General features: G+C 33.6%; 3 protein-coding genes across 3 annotated transcripts; all 3 read left to right on the top strand.

The window, feature by feature from the left end:
* The first annotated feature begins 504 nt into the window (after positions 1 to 504).
* On the top strand, positions 505 to 1,575 carry LOC149933573 (SCAN domain-containing protein 3-like). Its single transcript, XM_090157341.1, has one exon. It carries the CDS (start codon positions 505 to 507, stop codon positions 1,573 to 1,575), a length of 1,071 nt encoding a protein of 356 aa, XP_090013467.1.
* Positions 1,576 to 2,895: 1,320 nt separating this feature from the next.
* Positions 2,896 to 3,453, top strand: LOC149933572 (uncharacterized protein F54H12.2-like). Its single transcript, XM_090157340.1, has one exon. It carries the CDS (start codon positions 2,896 to 2,898, stop codon positions 3,451 to 3,453), a length of 558 nt encoding a protein of 185 aa, XP_090013466.1.
* LOC149933571 (uncharacterized protein F54H12.2-like) lies at positions 3,450 to 4,232 on the top strand. Its single transcript, XM_090157339.1, has one exon. The coding sequence runs from the start codon at positions 3,450 to 3,452 to the stop codon at positions 4,230 to 4,232; it is 783 nt and encodes a 260-aa protein (XP_090013465.1).
* The last annotated feature ends 9,270 nt before the right edge of the window (positions 4,233 to 13,502 follow it).

The following is a 13,502-nucleotide window of genomic DNA, read 5'->3' as shown; positions in this document are numbered from 1 at the left end:
TGCCATTGCGATTCCAGACTCTCATCTCAAACCCGCCATTGCATTGTACAAGTGGATTGATACTAATACCAAGATTGAATGGGCTTCTAACGGTTACCTTATATATAAGGAACAACCTATCGACCGCTCTAATATTATGGACATTTTACACGAATCTGTTAAAGGACATCTACATACTGAGAATGACTCGGAAGGTGAAAATTATTTCGATTTACCTCAAAGCCGCGAATCTATGGATGGAAACGGATTAATGAAATGGATAAAATTGAAATAAAAAATATAAATGTATATATTGCGTGTCATTTTCTTTCACTTACGATTTAGACCTCATCATGGAAGGTTGTAACGACTCCACCCCCACTGGATTGCTATCCTCTCTGTCATTATCGTATATGAAATCACCGAAAGTTATAACGGCGTTTTTCATATTATTTATAATTATCGTTTTTGAACTATTTGAGTTCGCGTACTGGTATCACGAACGGAAAATGAACTGCACGATAAATGAATAAACTTGAAAAAATATACTTTAACGTAAAGAACCCCGGAAGTTACGGCGGGGTACACGCTCTTTATCGAGCTGCCAGAGCAAAGGGGCTAAACCTTTCCTTAAATAACGTTCAGGAATTTCTAAAGCGACAGGATACGTATACTTTACACAGACCAGTGAGACATAAATTCAAAAGAAACAAGACTATAGTGTATGGAATAGACGAACAATGGCAACTTGATCTGGCGGACCTGCAAGATATCAAACGTCACAATAACGGTTTCCGGTACCTATTATGCTGCATCGATGTATTTAGTAAATACGCTTTCGCTGTGGCTACCAAAGATAAAAAAGGAACAACAATACTTAAGGCTTTCAAATCGATCTTGAAATCTGGTCAAAAACCAAAGATTGTTCAATCAGATCATGGTAACGAATTCCTTTGCAAAGAAATACAACGAGAATTAAAACGTCTAGATATCAAGTTTTTCGCTACACATTCGGAAGTGAAAAGTAGCGTCATAGAGAGATTTAATCGTACTTTGAAATCCCGCATGTACCGATATTTCACGGAAAAAGACACCCATAAATATATCGACGTATTACCTGATTTACTGGATGCATTTAACAACAGCTATCACAAATCTATTAAATGCAAACCCGCTGATGTCAAAAATGAAAATTCAAAACAAGTGTGGCAGAATTTATACGGGAAAGTGAATTTTTCGCCTCCCGTTGCATTCCCCTTTGAAATAGGTGACTTGGTTCGAATTAGCAAGAATAAAAAAACTTTCGAAAAGGGATATAAAGCGAACTATACTGAAGAGTTATTCAAGGTGGTTCAGCGAGTACCGAGGGACCCACCAGTATATAAACTCGAGGATTTGAAATCAGAGCCCATTTCGGGTGTGTTCTACAAGGAGGAAATACAGAAAATCGGTAAAGATCTTGTAAACTGCTTATTTAAAATAGATAAAGTTCTAAGGAAGAGAACCAAATCAGACGGAACCAAGGAACTACTAGTACGTTGGAAGGGTTACGGTCCAGATTTTGACTCTTGGGTACAAGAAATCGTTACATTATGAGTTTCTACATTACGTTACCGTCAGACTCTTCTATGCGATATTTCCAAAACAATACTATAAGCAAGTTTAGAAGGTATTTACCGGAACCGATAAAACTCGAGGGGATCTACGAAGTTGGACTGGCCGAAATCAGTTACCCAAGAACCTGGAATAATGTTAAAGAAGAATGTATAGTTCGAATTTGGAAAACTATATCTCTACCTGACCCCTTAGAAGAATCAAAACCTAAGAAAGAGAGAAAGAGTCCTAATACAAGAGAGTTCAACGATGTAATGGATTTCGTAAATATAGTAATTCCACCAGGATATTACGAAGTTGAAGATTTACTGGAAATCATGACTACTGACGACGGTGGGCAAAATATTAGCTCCAGAGTTAAACTCTATTACAACAAACCAAACCGCCGTGTAGTTGTTGAACTTTATGAAATGAACCAAATGCATTTTTCCAATGAAATTGCCCTTATTTTAGGGTTTACTAAAACACAGGGAAAAGATGTTACCGTGGTTACATAAACGACGGCTCCTTTCAGTTGCGATATGGACGCTGGATTACACTCCCTGTTTATATACTCGGATATAATACAAAGCCGATCGGTTGGTGACTCGGACGTACCACTCTTACGAATAATAAGCATTCAAGGAAAAGACGGTGATACCGTAGAAAAAGAGTTTTCACGACCGCATTATATGCCTATAGCGAGCAATAACTTCCAAACAATCGAAATTAATATTATGAGTGAAATGGGACAACCCATACATTTTGAAAGAGGAAAAGTTCACGTCACTCTTCATTTTAGACCGCGAAGACCATGGACTCCGCTATAAACCCACTCGAAACTCAACATTCGCTTCATTTACGACAAGTGAGTTGAAGGTACAACATGTCCCCGCATAACGCAGATCGAGTTTCCGTGAACGATTATCAAAACTATTATTTAAATCAAATTGGACACGGATCGATTCCGGTATATCGGGGAGTAGCCGTTCAAAGAGGATATGGACTCGGTAGCATTTTAGCTTCGGCGTTTCGATCGGCTATGCCCATTATTAAAAAAGGAGCATCCTTCCTTGGACGGAAATTTTTAAATGCCGGGGCAAAAGTTGCGTCAGATGTCTCAGGTGGGGTTTCCTTGAGAGAAGCGTTGAAAACGAGGGGGAAAGAAGCGGGGAAAGACGCTTTAAGAAAAGCTGCGGAACACGTGACGAAACTAACTGGGAACGGTAAAAGAAAACGTAAGCCATCAACAATTATCAGTTCAGTATGAACCAGGAAGAAGAATAGACGTTCATTGCTTCACTCCGATATATTCTCGAAATAATGGCGCTACAACACCCAAGCTCTCAAAACAGCATCAGCTCGGAACTAGATTTATTTCACGTACCGTATACTCAGACTGGAATAATCGGAAGCCAATGGGTAGAATATAACCCAACAACGAACGTAAATGAAAACCAAGCAATTATCTTCAACATCACCGGAAACTCAGAAACGTACATTGATTTGAAAAACACCTTATTGCAAGTTCAAGTGAAGATTGTGAAACCTGACGGAACTGTACCTAAAGCTGAAATTTATGACGCTGTATCTAAAACAACAACGCCTGCTGATAAAGTCGCACCAGAAAATTTGTTTTTACACAGTCTCTTTGGAGAAGTTCACGTATCATTGGGTGACAAATCTGTTACGTCATGCGCTCAACAGTTTCCTTACAAGAGTATGATCCAGACACTTTTGACTTTCGGAGGACCCGCGAAGGAGAGTTTCCTAACGGCTTCGCTATTCTACAAGGATCAAGCCGGGAGATTCGACGAGTATTTTGATAACGCCGGATTCAAAAAAGAGCTAAATTTGCGCAAGAAGGCTTTATGGATATGATTGGAGTAGTCCACGTCGACATTTCCCAACAAAATCGACTTATTCCTAACCTGATAGATCTAAATTTCAAGTTTATCAAAAGTCCTAACGAATTTTGTATACATTCCGATGGAACCAAATGTAAAGTGGTTTTTAACCATGCATCATTGTTCGTCAGAAAAGTGAAGTTGACCCCGGAAATTATGATATCTCACGCAAAAACTTTGGAAATGGCAACCATGAAATTCCCCATTACAAGAACCGAGTGTAATTCCTTTTCTATATCGGCTGGCAACAAGATATGCGTAAAGGACAATTTATTTAGTGGACAGTTACCTAATAAAGTGGTTATTGGATTCGTAGACCAGAATGCGTTTTTGGGAGATTATAAAATGTCCCCTTACAATTTTAAAACATTTTCGTTAAATCAAATCGCTTTATACGTCGATGGGTCCAGCGTTCCACACAAACCCTTAAATCCAAACTTTAAAGATAATTTGTATATGCGATCTTGCGCCAAACTCTTTCTTCAAACTAGACAATGGAATATTGACGAAGGAAATTTCATTGGAAGAGACGAATTCGCTAATGGTTCTGACCTATTCGCGTTTAACCTATCGCCTGACCTAAACGATAGTTCTACGCAAAGTTTTAACCTTATAAAGAACGGAAGTGTTCGATTGGAATTAATTTTCGGAGAATCGTTGCCGTCAACAGTCAGTGTTATTTACTATTCCGAGTACCAGTCGTTGGTAGAAATCGACAAAAACAGAGCGGTGTTGTTCGATCAAAGCGCATAATGAATTCACGTCAACTCGAAAAAATACTCAAGAAAGATCCATATACCAAATATCTGTTCAGAGGCATTTACCCTGCGGATAAACTACCCACGAATGTGAAATCGTACCCATCGTTATACATTGTGAACACAGATACGTCAAACGGCGAAGGAATACACTGGTGTCTGATATATATATCAAGGAAATTTAATTGTACCTTCTTTGAGAGTTTCGGAAACAGTCCGGATTTGTTTAAATTTAATTATTTTATCGAGAAAAACAGCTTAACTGTCACGTATAATTCTGTTGAATTGCAAGGAAGTTATACTAAGACTTGCGGGGGTTATTGTGTATATTTTGCGATTAATTTGTGTCGAGGTATAAAATTATTTCAAATATTAAAAAGATTTTCTGTAAACAAATATAATAATGATTGTATGATTCTAGAATTTATGTATAAGAAATACTCAATAAATTTGTCATAAAATATTTTATTGTTTCGTTTTATAATGTCCATGTGCTAAAGTTGTGATACCATCGGCTAAAATATATCGTTTATCATCGCATGGGTTTAAACACAATTTGTTCTGACGGATATTCGTCACGATGTGCTTATTACTCACAATGCGCTTCATCTCCGCGATAGTTAGTTTACGGTTCAACAAACACTCGCGATATTCCGCGTGACGGACGCGCTTTTGCACAACGCGTTTGCATACACCCTTGCAAGTCTTTTTCTCGCCTTTAGCGGAAAGGATTGAGTACATTTTGGGTCTCAGTCCACAAAATTCTTCAATGGGTGTACCATCCAACTCGTCTTTAAACTTCCCGAGTCTCTTTTTATTGGTTTCGTCAAACAGAGGATGATTTTTGAGGTATCCAGAAAAATCGTACATTTCCTTCTGTTGGGCGAAATCTTCGTATAAATCCGGTGTTTGGATTTGATACGTGAGACTGTCTGTAAATTATAAATAATCATTATTAGTTAGGTCATGAACTATACTATACAAGAGGCTATACGTACCAGTGTCGGTAAAAAGTAGTGTGGTCTTTTCACCGTACTGTGGCTTTATGATATCATAATGGAATCTATACATTAAAAGTTTCGATAGATCCAAAATGGCGAAACCTGTATAGATGGGTCGGTTTAAGATGAGCTTCTTCTTGGCGGAATGAATTCCAACAAGGTCGTTTTGGAAGATGGTGAACTTTTCGAACGCCGGTGAGCTGGCTTTTTTAACAGCCTTTTCTGGTGTCGTAACCAATTTGAAATCCTTACGTAAACGTAAGTTTTCCATGGTTTTACCTACAAAAAAAACATTTAATTTAATTTTTATTTTCTTTTTTCTTTTTTAATTACTTACCGAAGACAGCGTTGTTCATTAATTTGAAAAAGTCCTTTTCATAATCGTTGGCAGCCAACTTCCTTTTATCTGTTTTAAAGTCGATGTATGACTTTAACCAGGTACCTTGTTCGAATTTCATAATTCGGTGGATTTTTGTGATTTTTAGCCCTTTTTCCACGTAATACTTGAGATTGCGATAGTGTACAACGTATCGCTCTTTGTTGTTTAGGTTGGGTACCAGTTTCGGTAGACTCTCTTTAATAGGGATGTTCAGTTCAGGCATCTGAGTTTTGGAATACTCGGAAAGCATTTCCGGTTTAATGGACATGGACTCCGGAGCTAACGGGTAGCAGTTATGCTCGTCGTGTAATGCGTCCGGATATTCCAAATCCACTTCCAAAATAAATCCCTGGGAGGCGTCGTGGGGCAATTTAGAATTTCGCGTTCAATGTCAGAGGTGGGTTCAACCCACTCGAAACCTTTCATTATTAACGCGTCGCACATGACAGTACCGTACAAATTGTTACAATCTGTTTAAATAACATCGTTAAAATTATCTTTAACGAAATAAATTCGAAATTCTTACCTAGATAACAGATGTAACTATCTGGTTTGGAACGGTCGTATGTTTCCAGGTACTTGTTATTACCCTGTGCGAGGCGATGACTGATCATTGAAACCCCTCCACGTATCCCTTTTTCTATGAAAAGATGCATGTCCTCATCCAGAAAAAGGTCGAGACGCACCTTAGTCATACATAAAGCCACCTGCCACGCGAAACCTGGTCCAGTGTAAGAATGTGCAAGGTCTAGTCGGTAATACGTCATGCACATACGACGGAAACTTTGGAAAACATCGGCAAGGAGAAGCGTATCAGACAAGACATAAATATCGTGATACCGCCCTTTAAAAATAAAAGTTTCAGTTAAAGACTATATATATTTATTATTTTAATATTGTTCATACCCAAATTCCCGACGTTGAAAGTTCTCCATACGTTTTTCGCATGAGTAGTAGGAAACTAAAACTTAACACTTTTTTCCAAGATGGCCGCCAAGATGGCCGCCAAAACACCCCCCAAAATATTTTCAAAAACAAACATTTTTGTCCTTGGAAAAATTGAAAAAAATATTTTAATTTTCAATCTCAAATTTCACCTTGAAGATAATCTTTGAGCTCGACGCCTGACACCTGTACACAACCACTAAGCCTCGGTCTAAACTCCCAACAAGTTTGGTCACGATCTGAAAAGGTCGGCCCGAGATATCGGCGGTAATATGTGACCCCACCAAATACTTATGTTAATTTACTTTTGGTGTCATTTTTTTCGTTTTTTCGTTTTTTAGCGGTTTAAAATGCTAATTAGTTATTTGCGAGATGGGGAAACGAATTCGCGACCTTCGCTTTATATCCTTGGCGGTTTTGGCCCCACCCAAAATACTTTAATCAACTAAACTAATATAAATAAGTTTTCATTTTTCGCAAATATTTTATTATTTTAAAACAATGCTAGTTTAAGTAATCAAAAAAACACAATTAGTTATTATAATATTTAATAACTAATATTTTCAATATATTTTTTAAACACTTAACAAAATATGAAACACTACAAATAAAACTAAAATCTAACAAATTAAATTAATAAATAATAAAGAATTAAAGAAGGATATATAAATAATTTGAAGGCTGAAAAATATAAAAACACAATGTTAAAAATATTTTAAGTGTATAATAAAAAATAATTATAATTACATCAATTCGTAGAAGGTATTTTTCCTCTTCGGTACAAAACGACATGTCGGGTTGGAAATTCGGGCTAGAATTTATAAATATAAATAAATTTATCTATTAAAAATGAATATATCTAAAAAATATTTACCACAAGAAATCTTTTTGTTGCTCTACCATCTCACGAATAAAACACTGGTTTTGGTCTTAATCGCTTCGAAAGTATACAGTTCGAGAATGTGTGAATTAAAACAGATCGAACGGTATGTTATACAGTGCCAACATGTTGAATTTGATCTAACACACGAAGTTCAGACTTAAACTTTTTAAATTCTTGTGATTCCACCACGAAATTTGACGAGTATTACAAAGATTATACATTCTTACTACTCGAAGAGAGAGAATTTTTAAAGATCGTGGCAAAGAAAGTACAGGCTTTAGATGAAATTCACCAGACATCTTTTGGTAAAATCCTTTACATTGAGATTTTATAGTTTAAGCCTGACATATATTTTTAAAATTTAAAAATATTGTCTTTGGGAATAATTATTAATTTTTTAATACAACTAAGGTTAACTAATTATCCTTATCCTTCTTAAACAAGTTTTTATAAATTAATAAAAACAATTATATTCAATTTTTAAAAAACAACCTAGTACAAAATGTACTTATACAATTTTCAGTTAATATACTATTCAATTACCAAAAAAAAAACATAAAACATTAAAGTTTAACCGATATTAGTATAGAAAAAGTATATCGAAGATATGAAAATAACAAAAAGAATAATAAATAATCAATGGGTCGTTTGATATAGGAGATAGATTGTAGCCCAGATGAACTTTGTTTAAATCAGTTTTAAACAATAAATTTTCCAGAAGTTTTGTTTAAATAATAATGATAATAATAATAATAATAATAAAATAAAATATAAAAAAAAACTAATATTAATAAAAACAAAAAGATATTTATATAACCGAACTAATTTAACCAACAAAATTTGATACCTGACAAAAAAGATAAGAATATCATTTCTTGAAAACTTATTGGATAAAAAAGATGAAAACAAAATTTAATATAGAGAAAAAAGAACTTTACACCAATCCCAACATTAAATTAATAAAACTAGTTAAAAAAGAAAAAGTAGATTATGAAATATTAAAAAGAACCTCCACCGCCTGAATTAAATTAATAAAACTAGTTATTTTAGAAAACATATTTAAAAAACACTTAAACTTTTTAAAATAAGAACATTTAAAATAAAAAATATAAAACATTTTAAAAAATTAAAATCTTTCACCAAAATAAACAAATTAAAAAAATAAAAACACAAAAAGTCTTTAAATAAAAAATGTCTAAGAACTATTCCTCAAAAAATTAAAACTTTATAAGGTTTGAGTCCTATTTCAAAAAATAAATAGTTTTAGTTTTTTAAAAAAATAAATAAATTATTGTAAATACCTTGAGTCGCAGTTGGAAAAGTTGCCGACGATCGTTTAAATTTTGATCTGTTCGAGATAATTTGCGACTAAATAAAAATATTCATTTTAATTATTGTAATTATTTTTTTCTAAATTAGTATTCCTTACTCTAAAGTTGTAACTATTTTAACTTCCTGTTTATCCAAATCATTAATAAAAAATAAAACTATCATTCCTATCTCCAAACGGATGGTATATCTCGTTAGGCGAAAGTCAGTTGTTATACTTAATTGTTTTTTTCGAAAAAAGGAAACTTGTTGTAATTGAAATAGTAACAAAAGGTCACGTTGAAGGCTCCTACGATTTTTGTGTTGATGGAACCATGGGATCTTATTAAAATTTTGATATAGGCGCATATGTTTTCCAATTAGGCGTAAAATTTCGTAAGAAAACCAGCCTTCAAGAGAGGATTGAGTGTGGAACAATAAGCCGTCAAACTCAAAAGCCTCGTGGGGACAGACAAAATTAATAGAATGAACGTCAAATAGACAAAAATTGTTATTGATTCCTCTAGAAAAAACCGAAGCGAAAACAGCTGGCGATAATTTGAAAGAGTTTTTTATAAAGGGACAGGCAAAAACAATTTTTTTAAAGGGTTCTATTAATGCTTTACACTCAAGAAAGACAGTTTTCATACAGTAATTTTCAACTCTAATTGAAATATCGTTAATTTTAAAAAGGTTATAATTCCTAACTTTACGTAAAGCTAAATATTTTAGTGAAAAAGGGTTAATAGCGAGAGGATGAGAAATCTTACCAGAAACAGTCAAAACTTCGCGAGAGCCCATGGTTTATAAAAAGAATACGTTGAAAAACACGCTTTTATAAGAAAGATTTCAGAATATTTAATTTTTACATCCTGATTTTAACCTGTTTTAAAATCAAGTCAAAAGACAATTTTTTATCAAATACACCCTGCAGAAATATAATTTTATCCCTTCGTTTAAATTTTATACCTCGCAGAAATATATTTCTTCCGATAGAATTTTAAAACATCTAACCCTGTAATTAACAAAATTCTTACATCTATAATCGATTTTTAAAGCAAAAAATATTAAAACTCTTAGGGCGTTGTCTTTTTTGTCACGAAATTAAATATAAAGGCCTCCAAAAAATAATTAATAATTTTATATTTTTATACATGTCTACATATTTAAATTGTTATTCACAAACAATTTTAAATACCGTTTACATACTGATAAATTATAACTAGGTTCTATCCTTGTAGTATTAATCACTTTAATATTCAAGGTTTTATATTTTGAAAAAAATTAATGAAAAAATACATTTGGTATAAAAGGGCAAAATTTTACTATTGAATCATAACAGGCTAAAATGGCTTCCACAAGTAATAGTCAAATCTCCGCGAGTCAGGTAGTTTCAGTTTTTGATAAGCCCGAAGAGATGTTATTAGAGTCGGACGAATCGGATGGGGACTATATTCAAGAGGTCCGTAGAATGTCAAACATCGAAGAAGTTGGAATCGAACAATCAGTGAAAGTCAAGAAAGGTGGAGTGTCTTACGAAACTAAAACTCCGAGAAAAAAAGCGAGCGACAAGGGGTTATATCTAGATATCCAGATATATTCATATAAAAACATCAAACATCTTCCCCAAGATGAACTCTGGAAGGGTGATTATAAGAGGGTGAAATTCTTAGCTAACACCCTATCCATGGATGTTATTCGAATCATAAACTCAACAAACAGGCTGAAAAAATTAATTGAGCAGACGGAAGGAAAAATTGTTGTTCCACCCACGAAGGCAAGTTAAACTCATTAATTAATTATTCGTAATAGTAATTAGAATAATATTTTAGACCTGGAAACGAAATTAGAACATGGAAGACTCCAGTGATTACGATTCGGACTCTCAATTAGACTTTTCATCTTTAAACACTTTTAATTATAAAAAGTTTTATAAAATTAAAAAATTAAGCCCTAGAAATTCAAAAAAGTGGAAATGTAAACAATTGGATATTGATCTAGAACTAATAGACTTAAACGAAATCCCCACACATTTATTTTTTACAGTATTTGAAAAGATTCTTTCCAAAATCATCAAATACGTAAGACAACAAGCACCCGGTTTCGATTTCCTCAGATTTGCAATTCAATCGGAAAATTTAGAACATCCAATTAACATTAAATTTATTAAAATTGATCAGTTAACTGTTTCTCGAATATTTAACCATATAGCTCGCGTTGCTCAATCGAAAAAAGATTTCTTACTAGATGGAGAAATTAAATTTAGTATAATTCTTTTGAAATCCCCACAGAAAATGGGAAAAAAATTTTTAGCTCTAAAAAACAGAGATATTATCGATCTTGATGCTTTCTTGAAATCTAAAGCCAATTTTTACTATATCAACAATATCGATAATTTATGTGTAGCAAGAGGCCTTACAGTCGGAATAAAACTTTGTGAAATTGCCGAGTACAAAAAGAAAAAACTTTCGTTAACAACCGTTCTTAAAGAATATCGAACCTTAACACTCTTTCGTAGTAAATTACAAACTAAAGCCGCTAAGAAATTACATGATGATGTAGGAATTGCTCAAGGAGCTGTAGAAATTGGTGATATAGCTAAATTTCAGACATTTTTAGCCCCAAAGTATCAGATAATAATATTTAACGCCACGGAAAATTTTCAAATTTATTTCAAGGGTTTTCCCCCTGCAGAGAACAAAATTCTACTTGTAAAAATTGGCACGCACGTTCATTTAGCTAAAAATCTACATTCCATTTGGGGTGGGGTAGCTTCGTGGTTAGATTGTGAATTTTTTTTTTATTCCACCACACATAGAAACAAGCACCACTGTTTTTCTGCTTCAAATATAAAATGTAAAAGGTGTTTAGGTCAAAATTTTCACGAAATTTTAGAAATTCCTTCAATTCGTTGTAAACTTTGTAATAGATATTTAAAACAAGGGGAATGTTATAGTTTACACCTTAAAAATGAAACTTGCAAGCTTTTCCACAGATGCAAAAAATGCTGTGTTCAATTTGAAACTTCAAAAACTCACAAATGTGAAACAGCTTGCGAGTCTTGTAAAATTGATCATCCTCCAAACCAGAATTATGTTAAACAGTCGACCTTTAAAAAGAATCCACGATCCTATGTATATTTCGATATTGAAACTATAATCGAGAATAATGTGCATAAACCCATTCTCTTAGTGGCCCAAAGTGAAATTTTAAATCAGCCTGTGGAAACCACGGTTTTTGAAGGACAATATTGTGTAAATAACTTTCTCAATTTTTTGTTTCAACATGAAACTATTTTACTTACGGATGGAAAACGGAAGAGAAAAACAATTAGGCCGAAATTTACCAACCTCATCGTAATGGCCCATAATCTAAGATCTTTCGACGGAATGTTTATTATTTCTAAATTAATTAATCATGTCATTCCCGAGGTTATTTACGATGGAGCCAAGATACTTACTATTTATATTAAAAGTGTAGACATTCGTTTTGTAGATTCTTTGAATTATGTTAGTGCTCCATTAAGACATTTTCCTAAAATGTTTTCTTTGCCTCAATCTAAAGGATATTTTCCCTATATTTTTTGGACGAAAGACACTTGAACTATTCAGGTAAAATTCCGGACGAAAAATACTTTGAGCCCAATAAAATGAAAGAATTTGAATACCGATAATTTAAAAATTGGTATTCACACAAACAGCTCGAACCGGTCTATTGTATTAAATCAGAATCCAGAGCGTATTGTCTTTTAGATTGTAATTTATTACGCTTAGCTATGCAGAAATTTCGCATCTTATATAAAGAACTAATTGAAATTGATATCAGTAATTATGGGGGTATTTCTCTTTCTGGGGCACTTAATAATGTTTTTATTGACAAGTTTTTAGAACCATATACACTATGTACTATACCGGCTATCGGTTTGGCAAGTAGACAGAATCAAAGCGAGATTGCATTAAAATATGTATCTTGGTACGAGAAGGAAAATAATTTAATTTTGCAAACTGTCAGATCCGCGGCTGGGGAACAGGCTGTAGGTCCGTATTTTGTAGATGGCTACTGTGAAAATCCACCCATAGTAATTGATGTAATGGGTGATTTCTGGCACGGTTGTCCAAAACATTTTTCTGGCTCGAGCTTTAATTCAATTGTCGGAAAAACATTCAAAGAAATTAGAGAAAGAGAATTAGAACGAAAAGAATTTATTGAACAAAATTTACCAAACCACACATATATTCAAATTTTTGAATGTGAGATATTAGAACTGTTGAGAAAAAATGCCGAGGCGAAAGTATTTTTTAATACAATTAAAATTATTTCTTAAATTAACCCTAGAGATTCTTTAGTTGGAGGGCGTGTAGAAACAATTAAGCTGTACACTCTGTTTGAAAAGTCTTCGACAGCTGAAATTTTTGCCCTCTTTTTAATTCTGCTAGAAAACTATAATAGATAGCTCGATGAAACCAATTGCAACTTTTATTTATTTTCCAATATCTTTCGTTATTTATCGGTTTCGTCCGCCAAAAATTAATAGTTTGGCGGGAACCGTTGAAACTCATTTTTGACAACTGTTTAAATATTGGTTCTACGGCACTGACTCGCGCGTTTTTGAATTCACAATGGTCGGTTCATATTTAGAAAGTGGAAAAATTATCCCTCTACAACCAACGGTTGAGAAGTTATCGCGTTTCCAAATTGTCATCGAAGTTGCGTTATTTATAATCGCTTGATGAATTTTAGGTGTTTCCT

The sequence above is a fragment of the Leiobunum rupestre genome, chromosome 8 (assembly GCF_980474605.1).
Source record: "Leiobunum rupestre chromosome 8, qqLeiRupe1.1.hap1, whole genome shotgun sequence".
NCBI classification, from domain to species: domain Eukaryota; kingdom Metazoa; phylum Arthropoda; class Arachnida; order Opiliones; family Sclerosomatidae; genus Leiobunum; species Leiobunum rupestre.
This window is presented reverse-complemented; position numbering and strand designations above follow the sequence as displayed.